The sequence below is a fragment of the Callithrix jacchus genome, chromosome 22, assembly GCF_049354715.1.
Source record: "Callithrix jacchus isolate 240 chromosome 22, calJac240_pri, whole genome shotgun sequence".
Taxonomy (NCBI): Eukaryota; Metazoa; Chordata; class Mammalia; order Primates; family Cebidae; genus Callithrix; species Callithrix jacchus.
In genome coordinates this window covers 38,416,514-38,441,622 of record NC_133523.1, presented here as the reverse complement: position 1 = coordinate 38,441,622, position 25,109 = coordinate 38,416,514, and the positions used below count along the sequence as shown (strand labels likewise).

Below are 25,109 nucleotides of genomic sequence, written 5' to 3'. Positions count from 1 at the left end.
CTCTCTCCCTGAGTCTTTGAGTGAAAATACTGGATAGATGGCGTTTGCCTCCCACGATGACAGAAGTGTTATTGGGAAGAGAACAAACGAGGGGATACAATCTTCAAGGATTAGAATAACCTGACAATGGGAGGTGAAAACTAAGGATTTAAAGAAAAAGCCAGGGCTGGGCGCGGTGGCTCACGCCTGTAATCCCAGCACTTTGGGAAACCGAGGCGGGCGGATCATGAGGTCAGGAGTTCAAAACCAAACTGGCCAACAGAGTGAAATCCCGTCTCTACTAAAAATACAAAATAAAAGTAAGCCGGGCGTGGTGTCTGGTGCCTGTAATCCCAGCTACTTGGGAGGCTGAAGCAAAGAGAATTGTTTGAACCTGGGAAGCGGAGGCTGCAGTGGGCCAAGATCGCGCCACTGCCCTCCAGCCTGGGTGACAATGCGAGACTCTGTATCCGAGAAAAAAAAAAAAAAGCCAGGTAGAATGGTTTGGCAGGAGCAATGAGCCATGAGGAGCAGGAAGACACCAGCCCCTACTCCAGGGGTTGTTGGAACCACTGATTTGGCTGGAAAAGCCATCCCCATTTAAGATCACAACTACCAGTGAAGAAGCGATGTCATCATGGAATAGCTGTCTTTCCATAAAGTTTTTATGGTATTCATATTTCTCCTTTAGATGTAGAAACATCAGATTTCAGCGAATGTAGTGAATTGCTCAGTACCTCAGAGCAATAATGACTGAAGAAGAGCTAGTCATTAGTATCAATCTTACATTGAGATTGTAAATGCAGTAAAATGGGAGGATTCTACAGGCGAGGAAGCATGTTTTATTAAGAGTTTCTTCCTGGCTGAGCGCAGTGGCTCACACCTGTCATGCCAGCCCTTTGGGAGACCAGGGCAGGACATTCCCTTGAGCCCAGGAATTCGAGACCAGCCAGGGCAATACAGGGAGACTTCATCTCTATAAAGTTTTTTTTTAACGATCAGGCGTGGTGGCCTTATCTTGTAGTCCCAAGTACTCAGGAGGCAGAGGTGGGAAGATCACTGGAGCCCAGGAGTGTGATTGAGGCTGCAGTGATCTGTGATGCCGCCACTGCACTCCAGCCCGGGCAACAGATAGCTCATTAAAAAAAAAAAAAAAAAAAAAAAAATTAAGTTTCTTTCTATTTCTTGGTAAAATATAATTTATTATAGTTAGCAATTTGAAAATTGCCATTGGTTGGTTGAAAAAAAATAATCGTATAAAGCTAAATTAGGAAACAATTCATCTAAAAACCTGCTCTTTTGAAGGTAACCTGATTTTTTTCTCCCTATAAAGATACATTTGCCTATAAACCAATATTCTTCTTTTTAAAAAAAAGGAGTCTACTTTTTAAAATCTATTTTTCTAAACTAAAAACTTTTCATAATTTTGTTTAGACACAAAAATAAGGTGAATGTGCCGACCTTATGATGCCAACACCCACTCTCTGAAAGCTGAGTGATCACTATTCATATGCCAGTTATAGCTGCATCCTTCATCTACTCTTGCCTTCCCAAAAGATGGAATGTATTGACACACTCAATCATAGCATGCAGGGAACTGAGTCCAAGAGGTTAGGGGCACTTGGCATCAAAGGTCCCTTCTGTTCCCCAGGTCCTTGCACTCTGGGTCTGTGATGGCAGGGGCAGTGTCTATGATCTCTGAGATGCCTTTGGGGTCATTCTTCCCCAATGTGTCTTGGACAACAGGTCCTGGCTTCAGTTTACATAACCAATCCAACTAACCTCATAAATTGGTTGCTTATCTCTACCTTTGTTTTATCCAGAACAGGTTTCCTAAATTTTCCAAAGTAGATAGGCTGTGAATTTTTTAAATTCTTAGTTCTGCTTCCCTTTTAATTAATAATTCTGACTTTCTGTGCGGTCTCTCCCACAACACATGGGAATTCTGGGATATACAATTCAAGTGAGATTTGGGTGGGGACACAGCTAAACCATATCATTGATGACAGTGACAAAAACAAACAATAGGGAAAGGGCTCCCTATTCAGTAAGTGCTGCTGGGATAACTGGCTAGCCATATGCAGAAGATTGAAACTGGTCCCCTTACTTACATGATATAAAAACCAAGCCAGTTGCTGTGGCTCACTGCTTTAAACATTGGTAATAACGTCCCCACTTTTGTTTCTGATTTTAGTTACTTGGGTCTTTATTTTTTAGTCCGTCCTGCTAATGTTTTCACAATTTTGTTAGTCGTTCAGAATAACCACCTCTTGGTTTGGTTGATTTTCTTTGTTTTCTTCTCTTTTTTATTTATTATACTTTAATCTATTTTTTCTCTTCTTCTAGTTCATGAAAATAAACTTAGGTTGTGGATGTCAGATCTTTCCTTCTTTTTAAAGCATTTACAGGTATAAATTTCCCTCCTATGACTGCTTTTGCCTCATTCTGTAAGTTTGGCCATTGTTTCCATTTTCAGTTGTCTCCAGGCATTTCCTAATTTCACTTCTGATTTACTGTGACATATTATTTATTTAAGAGTGTGTTTAGTTTGCACATACTTAGGAATTTTCCATTTTTCATGACGTGATTGAATTTCAGCTTTTGTGATTATAACTGGAAAAGATGTTTATGGTATTAAACATTTAAATTAAGAGGTTTTACTGAATTTATTACAATGTTTTCAGCCTTCAGTATGAGAAAAATTACAAATTATTGTTGACTTTATATTGTATTAAACCAATGGAACTCTACACAAAGCCACAAATGCTAGGAATACAACTTCAGAATAGAGGAAGAGGGGAAGGCAGGAACCAAGTGGGAATGGATATTATCAAAATAATGCTGTCGGCCAGGTGTGGTGGCTCACGCCTGTAATCCCAGCACTTTGAGAGGCCGAGGCGGGTAGATCACAAGGTCAGGAGTTTGAAACCAGCCTGGCCAACATGGTGAAACCTGTTCTCTACTAAAAATAGAAAAATTAGCCAGGCATGGTGGCGCATAGTCTCAGCTACTTGGGAGGCTGAGGCGAGAGAATCACTTTGCAGGACATTGTTAAGTAATATAAGCCAAGCAAAGAAAGAAATACTGACTATCCTCACTCATATGTGGAAACCAAAAAAGCTGATTTCATAGTAGAGAGTAGAACAGTGAGTGTAGCGGCAAGGACGTGTAGGAGATAGGTGAGATGGCCAAAGGTTGGCTAAGAGATACAAAAGTAGAGGTAGACAGGAAGAATACGTTTTACTGTTCTGCAGCACTAAAGGTGACTATCGTCAACATCTGATTATTTACAAATTGCTAAACATGTGTTGTAATCTCACAAATACACCACACTGCAGCAGTATCTCTTGTGTCACCCGGAGTCTTAATCTTACGTCCAAGATGATTAAGAAGCACAGAAGCAATGGTGACATTGGAGAGAAAGTTTAGTAAGTGAAAGAAAAAAGCTCTCCACAGTGGAAATGGGGACCCAAATAAGTTGCCCACTATGAGGTTAGGGTCTGGGGTTTTTAATGGACTGGGAAAGGGAAGGAATGTGCCTAGTCTGTGGGCTGTCTTGGAGGAAGCATGATTCAGCTTGGTCCTGGACCCTGGTCCGAGACCAATCAGGAGCTGAAGTGATGATTCATAAGGGTATTCAGCTTGGCCCAAGACCAATCAGGAGCTGAAGTGATGATTCATAAGGGTATTCAGCTTGGCCCAGGACCAATCAGGAGCTGAAATGATGATTCATAAGGGTATTCAGCTTGGCCCCGGACCAAGCAGGAGCTGAAGTGATGATTCATAAGGGTATTCAGCTTGGCCCAGGACCAATCAGGAGCTGAAGTGATGATTCATAAGGGTATTCAGCTTGGCCCAGGACCAAGCAGGAGCTGAAGTGATGATTTATAGAGGCTGGGTTTTTCCTTCTCCACAAAGGAAAGTGCCAACCGGAACCCACTGAAGCCCACTGTATTTATGCCCACAAAAGAAGAAACTTTCCTGGGAGCCTGACAATTATACAAAGGACAAAGGCATTTCTGTGTCAGGCCTTGTTTCCTTAACTGAGTGAGCTGGAGGTTTGTCCAAGTTTTTACCTGAGTGGGCTGGAGGTTCTATCTGTGCAGCCATGGGCATGTCAGCTGGTTCCCTTACCAGTGCCTGTGGCTTGATTCTCCTCCCCAGGCTGCTTTTTATGTTATGTGGGGATGAGGCACTGACCCCTGCGGCAGGGGCTCTCCAGGGACCCTTCCCTTGATGTCTACCAATTCCTCTCAAATAGACTTTGAATTTCCCAACACAAAGAAATGGTAAATGTTTGAGGTGATAGATATAACAATTACACTGATTTCATCATAAATTATATGCACATATTAAAATAACACACCGTACTCCATAAATATTAACAATTATGTGTCATTTAAAAATAATGATAAAAGTATATCCAGATTCAAGCGTCTCTTGTAGCGTCTCCCACAGTCCTCGCATCTGGATGGGTTTTCCCCACTGCGGTCTCTCTGCTGGTCTTTACGGTATGTCCTGTGTGCCAGCCTCTTTCCACAGTCCTCACATTTGAATGGTTTTTTACGGCAGTGGAGTCTCTTATGATTCAAAATACTTGAGGCCCGGCTAAAGCTCTTCCCACATTCTTTACAATTATAAGGTCTCTCTCCTGTGTGGACCCTCTTGTGCAAGTCAAGATTAAACTTACTAATGTAGCCCTTCCCACACTCCTCACATTTGTATGGCTTTTCTCCATTGTGGGCTCTCTGATGGGAGGACAGTTGTGAATTTGTATAAAATTCCTTCCCACATTCTTCACATTTGAAGGGTTTTTCTCCACTGTGAACTCGCTGATGGTTCAAAAGGCGTGAGGACCATCTGAAGCTCTTCCCACATTCTTTACAATTATATGGTTTCTCTCCTGTATGGACCACCTGATGCTTATAAAAATCTAGCCTAGCAATGAAGCCTTTTCCACACTGCTCACATTTGTACGGTTTCTCTCTTGTGTGGACCATGCAGTGCCTATTAAGTGCTGATCTCTGATGAAAGCTCTTATCACATACATCACACCTAAATGGTTTTTCTCCTGTGTGAACCATAGAATGGCTCTTAAGTCTTGACTTAAAATGGAAGCTCTTATCACATATATCACATTTGAATGGCTTCTCCCCAGTATGGATTCTCTGATGTTCCTTAAGCTTGGAATCGTGAATGAAGGCCTTTCCACATTCCTCACAAATATAAGGTTTCTCTCCCGTGTGTAGTTTATGATGAACATTAAGTGCCGATCTACGACTGAAACCTTTCCCACACTGCTCACATTTAAATGGTTTCTCTCCAGTGTGGACTCTCTGATGAATACGAAGCACTGAGATGTAACAGAAGCTTCTTCCACACTCATCACATGTATGAGACTTCTCTCCTGTGTGTAATTGCTGAGGAAGATCAAAGACGGAGACATCACTGAAGGACGGTTTAAACTTCCCACTCTGGGAAGGTTTCTTTCCTGTGTGAATTATGTACAGTCCTGCTTCAACCTGGGAGGGCAAATCACCATGTGCAAAGAATTGAGAGTTATTTATGATAGAGTCCTGAGACCTGGTTAAGTCACTTGTAGTCTGTTCCCAGATTTGCTGGCAGGACCACTCCTCATGTGTTCCTGCTTCTGGAACAGACTCCAATTCAGTTTGGATCTTGCCTCCTAAAAGGACACAGATTTAAGAGATTCAGTGCTTTCAAGGTTTCACACTTAGGACATGACATGAAACTTTAATGAATACAGAGAATGTGCAGTTTGTGTTTTCCAAGTACACCCTGATTTCTGGTTTGCATGAGACCAATTCAGAACGACATCATGTCTCACATGTAAAATCCTTGCTAGAAATAACTCACTGCAACCTCTGCCTCCTGGGTTCAAGTGATTTTCCCACCTCAGCCTCCTGAGTAGCTGGAATTACAGGAGTGCACCACCAGACATGGCTAATTTTTATGTTTTTAGTAGAGACAAGGTTTCATCACATTGGCCAGGCTGGTCTCAAACTCCTGACCTCAGGTGATATCCACCCGCCTCAGCGTCCCAAAGTGCTGGGATTACAGGCGAGCGCCACCGTACCCACCCAACTTATTACTATTTCTAATGAATTTCCTAGTCAGTATAAAATCTTGCATTATAAATTATGAAGCTAAAAATGTATGTGCATAATGAAATATGAAGGAGCTTTAAGGAAAAGCAATAACATAATCAATACTTCGTACATTTGTCTTTATGCTATATATCTTTATAAAGAAGTTAATCTAGGCCAAGTGTGGTGGCTCAACCCTGTAATCCCAGCACTGTGGGACTGATCACTTGAGTCCAGGAGTTCAAGACCAGCCTGGACAATATAGCAAAACCCCATCCCTCCTAAAAATAAAAAATTAGCTGGGTGTAGTGCCGCACTTCTGTAGTCCCAGCTACTAGGGAGGCTGAGGTGGGAGGATCGCTTGAGCCTGGGAGGTGAAAGTTGCAGTGAGCCTGGGGTGACAGAGTGAGACCCTGTCTCAAAAGAAAAAAGAGAAAAAAAAAAAAAGCTGGGTGCAGTGGCTCATGCCTGTAATCCCAGCACTTTGGGAGGGAAATGAGGGCAGAACACTTGAGGTCAGGAGTTCGTGACCAGCCTGGCCTTGAAATCCCATCTCTGCTAAAAATACAAAAAAATCAGCCAGGTCTGATAGCACATGCCTATAGTTCCAGCTACTCAGGAGGCTGAGACAAGAGAATTGCTTAAACCTAGAAGGCAGAGGTTGCAGTGAGCTGAGACTGAGATCATGCCACTGCACTGCAACCTGGGAAACAGAGCAAGACTCTGCCTCAAAAAAAAAAAAAGTTAACCTAACTAAAAAAAGGTTGGGACTTTGTCCTCAGCATCTGAGAGCTAATCTCTAGGATCCTGAAGTGTCATGTCTGAGGAGAGTGTCCTGGATGCCTTCAGGGCAAACACTGGATCACTCTGCATAGTGAAACAATATAATTTACAGTTGTGGCTGGCAGATTCTTTGGGGGATTGAGGGTAAGAGCTGCTCCTCTCCATGTCAGAAATAACATCAATGTGATTGAAGGTGGACTTGTAGGTCACAGAGAGTTAGTGGACCAGGAGACTGATTAATCACCTAGAAATCAATCAAGCAATAATGGTTCCATAATGGAGACCTAATAATTTACTCTGGATCCCAGCAGTCAGGTGAGATTCTGTGACTGGCAGTACTTTGAGTCTAAGTCATACCTTAATCCTGGGAATGTGACACATCCTACTCTACCAGGAGAATACAATAGAAGGTCCTCATTTGGTTCTTCTCATCTGGACTCCGTCTTACTTGGTTTTTCTCTAAGTGTAATATATATCTTTCCCCTGTAAAAATCAGTCACTCTGAGAATGTAAGTATTCAGTAAGTTCTGAGAGTTTAGAAAATTACTGAATGTGAAGGTAGTTTTGAAAACCTCCCAAATTTGGTGTGAAGTGAGAGCAGTTCTCTATAAAATCTCAGTAAATTTTGTAGTTGGTTGAACTCTTCACAATGTTAAACATCAAACACCTTGTAGTGTTTGCATGTACACATTCAAAGCGCTCCTGCACAAGGATTTTGCACAGCATGGATAAAATACTTAATCTTATTTTTCTGTTTTGATATGGACAATAACTTGGTTATCTGAAAGGGTACAGGGACAGACAACTGCAGTTCTAAGGGGAATCTGAAAGGCTGTCCTTCCAGGGGTCCTCAAAGGGGGAAGCTCCTGAGCAGACAATCAAAGATGTAAAGAATCACTTGGAATGAAAAGAAAGCCTATGATGCAGATAAATAGTTACTTTATAACTTTTTTATATTGAAGACTACACATTAGCGAGCTATGAAATATATTTAAACTCTAAAATAAACATTTACAAAAAAGAACTAGAATGTAAATTATCACAGCATCATGACAAGCAGGAAAGTGCCTACTAGAGTCACTCATACACATATATAGGCCTGAAAAACGTTTGTCTGGATTATACTGAAAGATGTGCTTCTTCTATGGCTCATACACACAAAACATTCAACAATTTGTCAGGATAATACCAAGTCCCGAATTAAGTAAATTTTTCCAATGGAAAGTTAAGTTGCAAAGGTTGATTAATAGGTTAAGTGTATACATATTGGAACACAGTAGTACATGGATGTATTTAATACACTGTGACTTAATGAATAAGAGGCCTTAAAGAGAAAGGAGGATCTTCAGGATGTTTCTGGTTTGAGAGGGGAGTTTCCCAATTCCTACCAGGTCAGAAAGTTTACCAGTTCAAAGTACAGCACTAAATCTCTCTATATAAAAATCAAGAAAAATTTGTGTAAAACATATATCCTTTAATGTGTTTGACATAATCCATGAGATTACGGAAGAATGTGGTGTATATTTCTGCATACACCACATTAGTGTACGTGATGCAAAGTAGCTTTTGTATGACATAAAGATGCTGAGATATACACCACATTTATGAAGAAAGAGTACCAGAAATAGAGTACATGTTCAGCTCTGTGACTTGTGTCCCCTCACCCTCATTCTTCCCCTTCTAGTAGGAAGAAGGTGAAACCTGGGGCAGTGAAGTGCATACTGACTTTGGAAAAGGCAAATGGGCTGCAGGTGGGTAAATCTTTCAAAGGAAATGTAGCTGGAAATCGTCATTCACAAGGAATTTCTTCCCAGATATAAATATGCTCTCCATGGAAAGCTCCAGGGTAAGTCTCAGAGAAGGCATCTTAGTCAGTGTGTTCATAAAAACAATGCTTAGGGCCGGGCGCGGTGGCTCACTCCTGTAATCCCAGCACTTTGGGAGGCCGAGGCGGGGGGATCACAAGGTCAAGAGATTGAGACCATCTTGGTCAACATGGTGAAACCCCGTCTCTACTAAAGATACAAAAAATTAGCTGGGCATGGTGGCGCGTGCCTGTAATCCCAGCTACTCGGGAGGCTGAGGCAGGAGAATTGCCTGAACCCAGGAGGCGGAGGTTGCGGTGAGCCGAGATCGCGCCATTGCACTCCAGCCTGGGTAACCAGAGTGAAACTCCGTCTCAAAAAAAAAAAAAAAAACCAATGCTTAGAAGTTTCCATGGGACATGGGTCAACTGTACACACCTAAAACCCATCATGTTAAAGGAATCTAAGAAAGTCAGAATTGGATAAGCAGCAAACAGCAGGCCAACAAAACTGTTCCGCAGTCTACAGTCAGCCTTCCTATTATGTTACACAGCAAGGGGGATTAAAATGGCAGATGTCATTAGGGTCACTAGTCACCTAAGCAGAAGGTAGGAAGATCTTCCTGGATTAGGCAGGAGTGACCAATACAATCACAAGGGACCTGAAAGGTAGAAGAGGCTTAAGAAGAGTGGCAGAGGGAATGATATTATGGAAGAATAGTCAGAGATGCAAAGTAGCTGCCTTTGAAGATGAAGAAGTGAAACAAGGGCCAGGGAGCGTGGACAGTGCTTCGACACTGGTAAACCAAAGTGAAGCTTTCCCACCAAGAACGTCCAGACAGGAATGAAGCTTTAGGGCCGCTTCGCTTTTTGCCCAGTGAGATGTATCAGACTTCAGGCCTAAAGAACAGAGAGTGAATAAATAGTTTTGTTTAGTCCGCTAAGTTCGTGGACACTGGTTACCACAACAGGCCAGAGTGCCCTTGGCGGAACAGAGAAACAGCAAGGAACAAATGTCGCCGGAAATGATCATATGTAGCCAGAGAGGCAGAACAGGATGAAGAGCAGACCACAAAGGTCTCTAAGACGCACTTCAAGAGGTTGTAACATTAATAAAAATAAGAAGCCGTAGAAGCTGTGAGGAGAGGAATGATGATCTGACTTCCATTTCCTAAGGATCCTTTGGCTGCCATAAGAACAGATACCAGGGTGGGAAGGGTGGGAACAGCACCACCGGCTGGAAGGCAGTTGTAATAATCCGGAAAAGAGATGTGGTCATTTACATCAGAGCAATGCCAGTGGGCACGGACAGAAGCACAGCAGGTGGGAGAGTCATGTATAAGGATGCACAGAGGCTTAGTTCTCACCTGAATTCCCTTCTCTTTGGGTTGCTGTCTCCATCATCCAAAACTTTTCTTCCCTTAGGAAGTGGAAAACATCTTGGTGAAATGGTTGATGACCTGTGAATAGGTAAAGTCATGTGCTGACTCCCAACACATTCCGAGTAATATTTAGGCAAAATTTACTGGAAATGTAGGTCCCCAATGCACACTAAAACTTGAACACTATAAGGTACAAAGCCACTCCTGGGGCCTGTATTTCTGTGCTCACCCACTGAGAGCAGGTTCCTGAAGTTCTCCAGCATCACATCTCGGTACAGCTTCCTCTGGGCAAGGTCCAGCAGCCCCAGCTCCTCCTCAGTGAAGAACACAGCCACGTCTTTGAAGGTCACTGCCTCCTACAATATCAGGAAGACATAACCTCAATCTTATGACCAAAGACTACTGGGGAAGGAGCAGCATTGAGCTGGGGAAGGAGATAAGTGGAAAGTTGTTCTCCATATTGAGAGATGTAGGTCAGCTTATAGATTTCCCACTCATTCTGCCTATATCCTGACAATGACACACACTGTTTTCCTGAACCCCACCAGAAGTGCAGTGATGAAGTCCCATACATTTACGTTGTGCTCCCACTGAGTCTACTTGCGCATATATCCCTCTAGGACTCCACAAGCTGCATCCTGGGCTACCTATACATAGGTTCAACAAATTTTGCCAACTTCCCCCAGCAACATTAAACAATCCAGTCCCAACCTTGTTGAGTAAGGCCCATTGTCCTCCTCTCTCATATTCAAACCCTGCATGCTATCACTTTTCTTTAGTATTTGCTAAACTACCAAGTTTTAGGTAACTGTGGGTAATTTTCAGGGTAGCCTTTAATCATTCTTTCTTGCTTATAGTTCTGAAGAATAGACACAGAACATGCTAGCAATGCAATGTTCCTGTCCTTCCTAGGGAAGGTAACATCTTGAGTTAGGGAGAAAGTGCCCAGGAAGTCGTGTTACCCCTAAGGTATATAACCTGGGGAAGGCTGCCTTCTGGGGTACCTCTGCTCTGGTGGAAGTGGGGTCTAGATTTTGTCCACCCCAGGAAGTTCTCCGCAGCCTTGGTGGCCACCTCACAGTGTATCCTACACTTCTGCGCTCCCTTGCTGCCGATCTGTAGACAACAAATCTGCTTCACATTAGTTGAGTGAGATCGTGTTCTGTCTCACAGGACTCACCCAAGTTGGTAATCAGTGCAGAGTGAACCTACTCCATAGTGCCTGTGTGGACAGCTGTGTGGGATAGCTATATACTATGTCCTCTACTCTCAAAGTACAAACCACATATGTTAATTGCAGCCCTCACTGTCCTGATCAGAAGCCAGAATGCAACATGGCACATCCTAAGGGTCCGCCCCTTCCTAGCTGTGTGGCGCTAAACATGTTTGCCTACAGGAATTAGCTTCCTTTCTAAATAATAGTTCTTACATGGCGCAGTGTTTTAAAGGATTAAACTAGGAAATATACAGCATTTGGAAGCATCTGCACCATTGACTAAGTGTCTAATGAACATTAGCTGGAATTATTTTTACTGTTGTTTCTAGTATTATCTATTTCATGGCTGTATCACCAGAGAACTGATGATCTACTTTTAGCTACAGTAAAGAAGATGTAATTTTACAGATTTTCCATTATCAATCCTGTAAAGAGCATCATTTTTAAGTAATGACGTAGTAAGACGTAAGAACATCTTACTCTCCTCTCATTGTTTAAAGTTATAATTTCAAATGAAAATTAAAACATCCAAAATAAGCACATTTAGAACTGTGATCATATAAGTGCAAGCTTTCTTCCCAGTTTTTTACCTACCTCCATAATCTTTCAATAGAATACAAGTACTTAGGTTCTCTTCATGACGGCCAAGAGCATGTTGTAAATATTCCCACAGGCTTGGTAATCTGATTGAGGGAACATCCTATTATTCTCACTTACTTGATTATAGATGAAAACCATCACTTTTCAAGGCTATTGGCCATTTCTACTTCTCCTTTTACATTGGCCTTTTAGTGGCCTTTGTTCCTGTTTAGAGTTTTTCCTTTATTCTGTGCACTAGATTTTGACTTTCGATTTTATCTTCTTTTTTTTTTTGAGACAAAGTTTCGCTCTTGTTACCCAGGCTGGAGTGCAATGGCACGATCTCGGCTCACCACAACCTCCGCCTCCTGGGTTCAGGCAATTCTCCTGCCTCAGCCTCCTGAGTAGCTGGGACTACAGGCACGCGCCACCATGCCCAGCTAATATTTTGTATTTTTAGTAGAGATGGGGTTTCACCATGTTGACCAGGATGGTCTCGATCTCTTGACCTTGTGATCCACCCGCCTCGGCCTCCCAAAGTGCTGAAATTACAGGCATGAGCCACCGCGCCCGGCCCGATTTTATCTTCTTTAGGTATCCATTGGGAAACATTTTTGCCCCAGGTTGTCATTTCTTCTGGTAACATTCTGTGAGGCATCTTTTGCCATAAGGGATTTAAAGATCTTCTATAACAACTATGGTAATCAGTGTACTTCGTTCAGTGTCTGGAGTAGATGCCATGTCAGAGTGATATGTGACAAGAGGTCACATCAAGTAATAGGGACAGGGAGGAGCAGCGCCACCTAGGGACACCATCACTCAACAGGGCACAGGTTCAATGGAGAATTCTGTCTCTCTCTTTCACTTGAGCCAAATGGCTAACACTCCTTGGTTGCCTGTGTACACTTGAGCAGGTTTCTCATATTTCACCTGTTTAAGAGGAAGAAGAGACCAGGAACCTTCCCATTCTGCTGCTCTGAGGAGTAAATGTAGTAACAGAACACAAGTGACTGGCAAATCTCGGTATCACTGAACGTTTTAAATGAAGGCTTTCTACTACATAAATGAATAAGAAGAGACCAGTAAATAAAACACACGCAAAGTATGACTGAGACATGGAGAACACAGAATCTAGCTCTTCCTGTGTGAAAACTCCAACAACATTTGTGTGGAGCAGCATAATAACCTGTTGTTCTGTGCCCAGTTAAAATATCTATCTACAAAACAGCCAGTGTGCTACATGTCAAAAGTACTCTTTCAAAATTGAGCTAAAATGGCATACGGTTTTCAAAATTACTTTTGTGGGGAAAAATATGCCTATGTGTGTGAGGTAGTTATAAATAAAAAGAGATGCCAATTTAATAGGAATATGATGCAACCGTAAAAATGTTAGATGATATAACACGTAAAAAGAGTACCGTTTTCAGTTAGATGTGTATGTTAGATGATATGACACGTAAAAAGAGTACCGTTTTCGGTTAGATGTGTATGTTAGATGATATAACACGTAAAAAGAGTACCGTTTTCGGTTAGATGTGTATGTTAGATGATATGACACGTAAAAAGAGTACAGTTTTCAGTTAGATGTGTATGTTAGATGATATGACACGTAAAAAGAGTACCGTTTTCGGTTAGATGTGTATGTTAGATGATATGACACGTAAAAAGAGTACAGTTTTCAGTTAGATGTGTATGTTAGATGATATGACACGTAAAAAGAGTACCGTTTTCGGTTAGATGTGTATGTTAGATGATATAACACGTAAAAAGAGTACAGTTTTCGGTTAGATGTGTATGTTAGATGATATGACACGTAAAAAGAGTACAGTTTTCAGTTAGATGTGTATGTTAGATGATATGACACGTAAAAAGAGTACCGTTTTCGGTTAGATGTGTATGTTAGATGATATAACACGTAAAAAGAGTACCGTTTTCGGTTAGATGTGTATGTTAGATGATATGACACGTAAAAAGAGTACAGTTTTCAGTTAGATGTGTATGTTAGATGATATGACACGTAAAAAGAGTACCGTTTTCGGTTAGATGTGTATGTTAGATGATATGACACGTAAAAAGAGTACAGTTTTCAGTTAGATGTGTATGTTAGATGATATGACACGTAAAAAGAGTACCGTTTTCGGTTAGATGTGTATGTTAGATGATATGACACGTAAAAAGAGTACCGTTTTCGGTTAGATGTGTATGTTAGATGATATGACACGTAAAAAGAGTACAGTTTTCAGTTAGATGTGTATGTTAGATGATATGACACGTAAAAAGAGTACCGTTTTCGGTTAGATGTGTATGTTAGATGATATAACACGTAAAAAGAGTACCGTTTTCGGTTAGATGTGTATGTTAGATGATATGACACGTAAAAAGAGTACAGTTTTCAGTTAGATGTGTATGTTAGATGATATGACACGTAAAAAGAGTACCGTTTTCAGTTAGATGTGTATGTTAGATGATATGACACGTAAAAAGAGTACCGTTTTCAGTTAGATGTGTATGTTAGATGATATGACACGTAAAAAGAGTACAGTTTCAGTTAGATGTGTATCATCAATACAAAAACAGTTATGAATGTATATGAGAAACAGCATGAGAAGATAAAATGGATAATTTGAGAGAAGGGAGGTAATGAAGTGGGAGCACTGTTCATTCCTACTAATTTTTTTTTTTTTTTAAGAGGTGGGGTTTCTCCATGTTGGCCAGGCTGGACTTGAACTCCCAACCTCAGGTGATCCGCCCACCTCAGCCTCCCAAAGTGCTGAGATTACAGGTGCAAACCACTGTGCCTGGCCCATTCCTACGAATTTTTATACTCCATAAAATAAGTAATGGTAAAACCAAACCAAAACAAAACAAAAACCAAATGCAGTCAACACAAAAGAGATAAAGGTAGCACCTGGCACACAACAGCTCCCCAAATGCCAGTTTTCTCCTTGAGTCTTCTCCCGACAAAGAAAAACACATGGCAGTACGTGTAGTGAGATGGAATTTTAACAGCAAGAGAGGCACGCCCCACTCACCTTGAATGAGGTCATTTTTTTCTCCTATGTTGGGGAATTTGCAGACTCCTGAGAGATGCAGTTTGAAGGAAGGAGGAATCCTGCCTGAAACATGCCACTGTCTGCAGAAAAAGACATGAAAGGGTTGCCACGAGTGACACCCACCAGTACAGATGTGTGTTGTAAATGAGCACATGAACGATCACAGCAGCATTATTCATACTAACCCCAAACTCCACACAACCGAAATGCCTTCCTCTGGGTAAATGGATAGTCAAATGATGGCATTTCCATGCAATGGAATCTTACTTGGAAATGTAAAGGAATGAAGTACTGACTCAAGCTACAACACGCAGAGCTTGTAAGCAAGCTAAATGATAAATGAAAGAAGCCAATCACAAAACCCATGGATTATAGGATCCCATTTATATGAAACATGCATAACAGGTAACAGTATACAGAGAGACAACAAGTTAGTGTTTGCTCCAGATGTGAGGTGAGAACGAGTTTTTATTTTGTAAGAGGTGGGGTCTTGCTATGTTGCCCGGGCTGGTCTCAAACTTCTGAGCTCAAGCTATACCTCCCACCTCAGCCTCTCAAAATGCTGAGATTACAGGCATGGGCCACCATGCCGAGCCTGAAAATGAGTTTTAACTGCAAGTGGGCACAAGGAGTCCAACTAGGGGATGAAAATGGTCTAAACTGAATGATGATGATGGCAAAAACACTCTGTGAAATTCCTAAAGATCACCGAATTGTATACCTGAAACTGGTGAATGCTATGATATGTAAAATACACTTCAATAGAGTTGGAAAAGGAATTGTTAATCTACCTGTCATTTAACAAGACTGAGTCCATATTAATATGGTTTTCCAAATTAATTTTGTGGGACCAAGTCCAAATATTCCATATTGATATTTATAAATAAAGAAACAAATAAATGTGAGCGAACTGTAAGTTCATCTTTACAGTACTGCTCCTTAATAATGTATCTCCCCAGAAGAAACTTTATTATTATTATTATTTATTTTATTTTATTTTTTTGAGACGGAGTTTCGCTCTTGTTACCCATGCTGGAGTGCAATGGCACGATCTTGGCTCACTGCAACCTCCACCTCCTGGGTTCAGGCAATTCTCCTGCCTCAGCCTCCTGAGTAGCTGGGATTACAGGCACGCGCCACTGTGCCCAGCTAATTTTTTGTGTTTTTAGTAGAGACGGGGTTTCACCATGTTGACCAGGATGGTCTCGATCTCTTGACCTCCTGATCCACCTGCCTCGGCCTCCCAAAGTGCTGGGATTACAGGCTTGAGCCACCGCGCCCGGCTCCTATTATTTTTTTAAAAAAGTAATTTTCCAGTGGATAAATCTGAAAGACATCATCTTGGCCAGATGACAAAGTTGAGACCATCAATGAAGGGCCAAACCAACATCATTTGGCCCCTGTTATGTGGCAATAAGTAGGAAACCTTATCACTTTGATGGTGTTCACACCAACAATACATAATCTGCACTTGATCTGAGCCAAAAGGCCCAGAAGTGATAACAATGCATGATCTAAACCTAAACGTGAAATGTATCAGATAATCCCAATGAATGTCTTTCTCCCAAATCACTTAACTATACTCTTAATGCACATAAAAGACAAAGGCTGTGAAATCCTTCCAGATTAAAGACAGAAAACGTGATGACTAAACACAATGCATATAATTAGGCTTTAAACTGAGGTCAGGGTGAAGGGTGGGGTAGATAGAGGATAGTTGTGAGGACTTCAAATGAACGGAACGACACATTAGATAATATGATTCTATAGAATATGTTATCTAGCACTATTTAATTATAACACTATAAGCACAATTAGTTTTAACAGACATCTAATATTTAATAAATATCATTTAATATGTCGAATATTATCTAGCATGTTATGTGAAACCCTATAACGTGCCGTTTCTTTTTTTTTTTTGAGACGGAGTTTCGCTCTTGTTACCCAGGCTGGAGTGCAATGGCACGATCTCAGCTCACTGCAACCTCCGCCCCCTGGGTTCAGGCAATTCTCCTGCCTCAGCCTCCTCAATAGCTGGGATTACAGGCACGCACCACCGTGCCCAGCTAATTTTTTGTGTTTTTAGCAGAGACGGGGTTTCACCATGTTGACCAGGATGGTCTCGATCTGTTGACTTCGTGATCCACCCGCCTCAGCCTCCCAAAGTGCTAGGATTACAGGCTTGAGCCACCGCGCCCGGCCAACGTGCCGTTTCTAAACACCTCTTATTAAGTCACTCCATGATCACCATGGAATGTGGGCTTCCTTGCTGCAGAAATCTACAGTCGATTGTCTCTGGTTACAGGTAAGTTCCTGGTAGTATTTGGCTGATGGTCACCAACAAAGCAAAGAGGAAAAAGGTAAACAATTGCAAATCTGGGAAAGATTATATGAGAATTTCTTATACTATTTTTGCAACTTTCCTACAGCTTTGAAATGATATAAAAATGAAAAGTTTTAAGCTACCAGGAAATAGTCATAAGGATAACAGTGGGAATAATAAGGATGAGCTCGACGTAATATGGCAGTTTGCTAGTTTATTCTCTATTAGCAGTATTTAAGAATTTCCATAAAGAAATATGAGAAAACACATTAAGATATTATAACAATTTTTAAATGTTTCTAAATAAATATACAAATAGACACAAAGAAAGACTAAAAAAGAATGATTAGAAAGACTAAAAAGATATGGGGGAGGCCGGGAGTGGTGGCTCATGCCTGTAATCCCAGCACTTTGGGAGGCCGAGGCAGGTGGATCACCTGAGGTCGGGAGTTTGAGAACAGCCTGACCAATATGGTAAAACCCCGTCTCTACTAAAAATGCAAAAATTAGCCGGGCATGGTGGGAGCTGCCTGTAGTCCCAGCTGCTTGGGAGGCTGAGACAGGAGAATTGCTTGGACCTGGGAGGCAGAGGTTGCAGTGAGCTGGAATCGTGCCACCGCACTCCAGCCCGGCCAACATAGTAAAACCTGGTCTCTACTAAAAATACAAAAAGCAGCCGGACATAGCGGCACATGCCTGTAATCCCAGCTACTCAGGAGGCCGAGCAGGAGAATCACTTGAACCCAGGAGGCCGAGGTTGCAGTGAGCTGAGATCGCGCCACTGCTGCACTCCAGCCTGGGCAACAGGGCCAAACTCGTTCTCAAATAATAATAAAAACGGACTAACAAAGTAAATAACACTTTTTTAAAAAGAAAAAAAGCCGAGGACCACTCTAGTAGAGCTTTGCCCTCAGTAGCCAAGCCCCTCCCTGCAGCTCTTTTGGAAAGGTCAGGCTGGGGAAGGAGAAAGCCGTGAAACACCCTGGCTGAGTCGCCGTCCCAGATAAAAGTTAATGCTTCTCTCCCTTCGTGAAAGCTGGAGGCAACCCTCGCCTTCCTAAAAAGGGGTCAGAGGCATCCGGGATCATCCAGCGTCCTGCCCAGATGCAAGAGAAGGGCCGCGGCAGCTGAAGCTCTGACCCCACCCGGGGACCTGACCACTTCGCGGGAAATTAACAAGAGATCAAGTGACAGGGGCTGTTAAGGCTTTGTTTTATACCACAACTTTCAACTCCTAAAACAAGTCTATCAGGATGGTCTTAAAATCCTAATTTTAAAAACGGCAATGAGATTAAGTAACACCCCACGTTAAATTGCGAGAAAGAGGTCGCACACGTAGGGTGGAGGGGGGATGAATGAGCGAGGAAAACCCCCAACACAGGCACACAAGACTAGACAGGGTTTTCCCCCTACCCCCCGCCCCCGCCCCCGTCCCCAGTCCCCCGAAGACTCCTCCTGTGGACGTGAGTACAGACCGCAACGCCAGAAAGCTCCGTCGATGGCAACAAACCCCCCTCCCCACCCTCGCATTTGCAAACCTCAGGTCTTCGCCAGGGCTTCTTATCCTCTTAATTGACCGCCAGGTCGTTAGGCGCCCCTAACAACCGGTTCACTTTCGCAAAGACCCGCAAGACAGAGTGGGCTCAAACCACCTTGGTAAGTAAAGTAGCAACGTCCTGCTCGGAGACCGGAAGTGTCTGCTATGCCACAGAGCGTCTGAACTACACTTCCCAGAACCCCCCGAATCCGCCGGCCTGAGACAAAGTTCCCACGACTCCACAGTGCAAATGGACTCCACTTCCCAGAATTCACAGGTCCTCCTGCCTGAGCCAAAATTCCCACGCTTCCAAAAGTACTCGCGAAACGCCTTGCGGGAGCCAAATTTTCTGCGCATCCAAGGGGCGACTAGACTTCCGCCGGTGTTTCGTGGGTATCTTGGGAAATGGAGTCCATTTGCTCTGTCGCGGCGTGGGAATTTCGGCTCAGGCGGGAAGACCTGTGAATTCTGCCTTATCAACCGATATTTTTCTTTTTTAAAAAAATAGAGTCTCATGTTTTATATCAGTTTTTCTAACTAAAATAGAAGACTTTTTATGGATTTCTTTAGATAAAGTGACTGTGCCAACCGCAGTATGAGGAATACTTCTCTGAAAATTGAGTGACTGCTATTTCCATACCAGTTACAGCTGTATCCTTGCTCTGTTCTGCCCTCCTAAGAGGTTAAAAATGTGTTGACACACTCAAACGTAGTAGGCAGGGAACTGTGCCTAATATGTTAGGGGATATTTGGCATCAAAGGCTGGTGTGTTCCTAGTTTTGTAAAATTCTACACAATTGTTACTATATTCATAGATATGCTGAAGCATGCTTACCAAAATATTCATACTTCCTACTATCTTCCACTTTCTTTAGACTTTTCTGTACCAATGTAATTGTTTCCAATGTCTAGGCATTATTCTTTTTTCCCCAAGATTTAATTTACAGGCATTGTTCTTGCAAGTAAAACGAGTGTATTTTTACTTTAAAACTTAAAACCAACAACAAATCTATCGAGGAAATTATTGTCATAGTGTATAAAAAATTGTGGTATTTAACTCAAACCTTTAAATGGATATCCTACTTATATGGTTGGAGATTAATAACTTGGGAAGCTTCCCTTATTTTTTAAACATGGAGATTGAGACTCTGCAATAATGCCCAGTTATAACAATGTACCAATTTCAAAGTTAACATAGTGAACTCACTAGGGTCACACACATTAAAGGGACCCAGTCCATGTTGAGAAGTGGCAAGAAATTCTAGTCACACAAAAGCTCAGGTACATATGAAGCTAGGTATTCAATATTTACGTTTATTGGGAGTCAAATGCTTATGCACTCTGAGACAGAAACATGAACGATAAAAACAAATCAGCTGCTCCCAGATGTTAATGTCATCTTGTGACCAATTTGAGGACCCAGACACACAAAAGGGTAGATGGAAGGCCTACCTATGATATTTTTTGTTACAACGAATATTTTAAAATTTAATATGATGGGTTTTCTTTTATAAATAATTACCTTCAAAATAAACTATTACGTTCATCTGGTGATAGTTTAAGAAAATCCCACAAGACTGCAGGCCCTACTTTTCTGATACCATGTGCACAAAAAGTTAACATAGCAGGCATAAGTCAGACTGCTAACTTTAAAAAGAGCTGTTTGCAACACCAGCCTTGGCTGGAGTCATGGAACATGGGGTTTGAGAGAGTTACCACCTTCCCATTATGGGTTAAGAGTGGTTCACCGTGCCTAAACTCTACAATGCAGCTTATTCTGAACACTTGCTCTTCTTCTTAGGGTTGGGAATCTCGGTATGTGCTAGACAAATACCTACATAATCAATCTCAATAAGAACCTTTGCTACTGGTTGCTAATGAGCTTCCATTGTAGACATTTTACAAGTAATATCACAATGCAATACTAGAGGAATCGAGTCTTATGTAACACCATGCAGAGAGGACTCTGGTAAGTTTGCTTCTAGTTTCTTCTAGACACCTGCCTATGAGCTATTTCCCTTTAAAGATTCTGTTTTGTATCTTGTCACTGTAATATCATTATAAGTACAACTACATTCTCAGTTATTTTAGCAAATCACAGAATCCAGAGGTGGTCTTAGGGATCTCCGACATCCTGAAAAGATGTTATTTAGAAAACTAATTACGAAAAGCTAATATATCTGAATTAGACACTTCGAAGAATGCCCTTTAACCTAATACAGTGAAGTTATACTATGGTGTATAACTATGAATTGGCACCCAAGTCAGCTCTTTGTCCTAACTGGTTCCACATACGAGACTGCTGCTGTCATGCTACGTCCCCTGATCATGCACACCTGTTCTTCAAAGAATCTGTTTTTTAAATCTCTACAACTATGTATACCCACATTATTTGTAACACTAGGATTTACTTGCTTCCTGACTTATGCCTAAAGCAGAATCACACACGTTAGTTTTGAAGACAGTTGACCACACTCATCAATCTGTGTATCCAAATGACCAGATACATTTTTTATTTTGAAGTATCTCTATTCCTTAATTTTGAACTGTCATATGACAATGTAGATGAATCTTATTCAGACTCCTTATAGGTAAGTGATTAACATTAATAATTTTTCAAAATTTTCTTCACATAACTGCTTTGGTAAAATTGGTGTTCAATGAGAAATTTAAAAATGCATAAAATTATACAATGAAAAATTCCAGCAAATACTCATTGTCAGGGAAAATGTCAGAATATCCATTCACAAACAATGTGTGTGCACACTAAAAATAACCGAATAAACAAACCAGAAACACAAAGACGCTTAGTTTGTTATGAAGGCCACAATAGCAATTCACAAGGCATACATAAGGTTTCTCTTTTTATTGAACATCTGTGTCATCGTTTTACTGGCTTTGTGTTATTGTAGGAATAAATGCACTTCACATAAATTCTTGTGGTTGAACACGTGTTCTTTCCATTTTAAAATAAAGTCATATCATCCACCTAGTCTTCTTTCAGAGTTTAATGTTATAATTGGTAGTCTTCTAATTTTCAAGAGTTTAATGTTATGATTTTCTATCCTGTGATTTCTGAGTCAAACAGTTGTACCTTATACATACTGCCAAATGCCACTTTCCAAAAGACATATTCTTACTGCCAACGATAAAGAAGACTATGTAAATGTTACTCCTGCTCCAATAATCAATACATATGATGACATTACCAAACTCCAACAAATACTGAGTAATAAGGTTACCAAAAATTTCCTTCAAATTTGGTATAGCTTCTAACTGAGAAGTTTGATTTTTTTAAAAATACAGCTATTAGAAGGCAATCATATTAAAGCCTACATAGAAATGCAGAACCACAAATCACGATCAATTCAGAACTTATTAGGAAAATTTTTTCTTAAGATGAAATCTTGCTCTGTTGCTCAGGCTGGAGTGCAGTGGCATAATCTCAGCCTATGGCAACCTCTGCCTCCTGGGCTCAAGCGACTCTCACGCCTCAGCCTTCCGAGTAGCTGGGATTACAGGCACACACCACCACACCAGCTAATTTTTGTATTTTTAATAGAGACAGGCTTTTGCCATGTTGACCAGGCTGGTCTCAAACTGATGGCCTCAAGGGATCCACCTGCCTCAGCCTCCCAAAGTGCTGGGATTACAGGGATGAGCACACCTGGTGTTTACTAGAAAAATTTTTGTCAATGTAACTACAAGTGCCACATTAGAAGTGTTACTGCGGGCTGGGTGTGGTAGCTCATGCCTGTCATTCCAGCAATTTGGGAGGCTGAGGTAGAAGAACTGTCTGAGCCTAGGAGTTCAAGAGGAGCCAAGCAACCTGCTGAGACTGTCTGTATTCCTTAAAAATAATTTTTTAAAGAAAAAAAGTGTTACTGTGAATCCTGCCTTAACACTGTTGAAAAAAATTAATTGTAAAATATGCAGTGATCTGTTATTACAAAATCTTTTCACCTTGTATTGTGAGAAAAAGTGACAAATGATTAAATTTATATTGTATACAACCAATGAAACACTAGACAGAGTCCCAAATATTAAGAATCCAACTTTAGGGGCCAGGTGCGGTGGCTCAAGCCTGTAATCCCAGCACTTTGGGAGGCCGAGGCGGGTGGATCGTGAGGTCAAGAGATCGAGACCATCCTGGTCAACATGGTGAAACCCCCTCTCTACTAAAAAGTACAAAAAATTAGCTGGGCATGGTGGCACCTGCCTGTAATCCCAGCTACTCAGGAGGCTGAGGCAGGAGAATTGCCTGAACCCAGTGGGTGGAGGTTGCAGTGAGCCATTGCACTCCAGCCTGGGTAACAAGAGCGAAATTCCATCTCAAAAAAAAAAAAAAAAAAAAAAGAATCCAACTTGAAAACAGAGGATGAGGGGAAGCCAGGAGCGAAGTGGAATAATATAATAATCAAAATAAAGGTATAGATTGCAGTGCTGAGTGTACCCTGCATTTCAACTCATGTTTCCATAAATTATTTCTTGCAGGTTTTCTTCTGTTAAAAAGTATTATTTATTTATTTATTTTAATTTTTTTCCTTCAACTTTTAAGTTCAGGGGTACATGTGCAGGATGTGCACGTTTGTTACATAGGTAAATGTGTGCCATGGTGGTTTGCAGCACAGAACAATCTATCACCTAGGTATTAAGCCCAGTATCCATTAGCTCTTCTTCCTGATGCTCTCCCTTCCTCCACCCCTCCAACAGGCCCCAGTGTGTACTGTTTCCCACCATGTGTCCATATGTTCTCATCATTCAGCTCCCATTTATAATTGGGAACATGCAGTGTTTGGTTTTCTGTTCCTGTGTTAGTAGTTTGCTGAGGATAATGGCTTCCAGCTCCATCCATGTCCTGCAAAGGACATGATCTCATTTTTTTTTATGTTTGCAGTGTTCATGGTGTATATGTATGACATTTCCTTTATCTAGTCTATCGATGGGCATTTGGGTTGATTCCATGTCTGTTATTTTGAATAATGCGGCAATGAACTTACGAGTGTATGGATCTTTCTAACAAAATTATCTATAATTTTGCAGTATATATCCAGTAATGGGATTGCTGGGTCTAATGGTATTTCTGCCTCTAAATCCTTGAGGAATTGCCACACTGTCTTCCACAATAGTTGAACTAATTTACACTCCCACTAACAATGTAAAAGCTTCCCTTTCTCTCCCCAATTTCACCAATGTTTGTTGCTTTTTGACTTTTTTTTTTGAGACAGTTTCACTTTGTCACTCAGGCTGGAATACAGTGGCATGACTGACTCATTGCAGCCTTTGTCTCCCAGGTTCAAGTAATTCTCATGCCTCAGCCTCCCAAGTAGCTGGGATTACAGGTGTGCACCACCACATCCAACTAATTTTTATATTTTTAGTAGAGATGGGTTTTGCCACATTGGCCATGCTGGTCTCCAACTCCTGACCTCAATTGATCCACCCACCTCAGCCTCCCAAAGTGCTGCGATTACAGCACTTTGAGCCACTACAACCAGTTACCTTTTGGCTTTTTAAAATCGTCATTCTGACTGATGTGATATGGTATCTCACTGTGGTTTTGATTTGCATTTCTCTAATGATCAGTGATATTCAACTTCCTTTCATGTTTGTTGCCCACATGTATGTATTTTTTTTTTTTTTTTTTTTTTTTTTTTTTTTGAGACAGAGTTTCTTGTTGCCCAGGCTGGAGTACAATGGCATGATCCCAGCTTACTGCAACCTCCGCCTCCTGGGTTCGAGTGAGTCTTCTGCCTCAGCCACCTGAGTACCTGGGATTAGAGGCATGCACCACCACACTCAGCTAATTTTGTAGTTTTAGTAGAGATGGGGTTTCTCCATGTTGGTCAGGCTGGTCTAGAACTCCCATCTCGGTGATCTGCCCATCTTGGCCTCTCAAACTGCTGGTATTACATGCGTAAGCCACCATGCCTGGCCATGTATGTCTTCTTTTGAGAAGTGTCTGTTCATGTCCTTTGCCCACTTTTTAATGTTTTTTTTTCTCATAAATTTGTTTAAGTTCCTTGTAGACTCTGGATGTTAGACCTTTGTCAGATGGATATATTGCGAAGATTTTCTCCCATTCTGTAGGTTGTCTGTTCATTCTGATAATAGTTTCTTTGGCTATGTAGGAGCTTTTTAGTTTAATTAGATACCATTTGTCAATTTTTGCTTTTGTTGTAATCACTTTTGGTGTTTTCATCATGAAATCTTTGCTTGTGCCTATGTCCTGGATGATATTGCCTACATTTTCTTCTGGATTTTAAAAAATAGTTTTGAGTTTTATATCTAAGTCTTTAATCCATCTTGAGTTAATTTTTGCATAAAGTGAAGGAAGGACTCCAGT

At 41.3% G+C, this 25,109-nt stretch overlaps 1 protein-coding gene across 3 annotated transcripts in view; it reads right to left on the bottom strand.

Annotated features, from left to right (window-relative positions):
* LOC100393402 (zinc finger protein) overlaps window positions 1–18,904 on the bottom strand; it is a 50,842-nt gene extending 31,938 nt beyond the window's left edge. Inside the window, exons 1-6 of one of the 3 annotated variants that reach the window (XM_078360061.1) lie at window positions 18,765–18,904; window positions 14,883–14,983; window positions 11,866–12,826; window positions 10,285–10,411; window positions 10,041–10,133; window positions 2,621–5,665 (exon numbers count right to left, since the gene is read on the bottom strand). In XM_078360061.1, coding sequence (XP_078216187.1) covers window positions 4,368–5,665; window positions 10,041–10,133; window positions 10,285–10,411; window positions 11,866–11,871 — 1,524 coding nt within the window. In that variant the 5' untranslated portion in view covers window positions 11,872–12,826; window positions 14,883–14,983; window positions 18,765–18,904 and the 3' untranslated portion in view covers window positions 2,621–4,367. Of the gene's footprint in view, window positions 5,666–8,783; window positions 9,574–10,040; window positions 10,134–10,284; window positions 10,412–11,865; window positions 12,827–14,882; window positions 14,984–18,764 lie in introns of those variants that run through there. The other 2 variants (XM_008988168.5, XM_078360083.1) reach the window with 2 other exon arrangements.
* Between the last annotated feature and the right edge of the window lie 6,205 nt (window positions 18,905–25,109).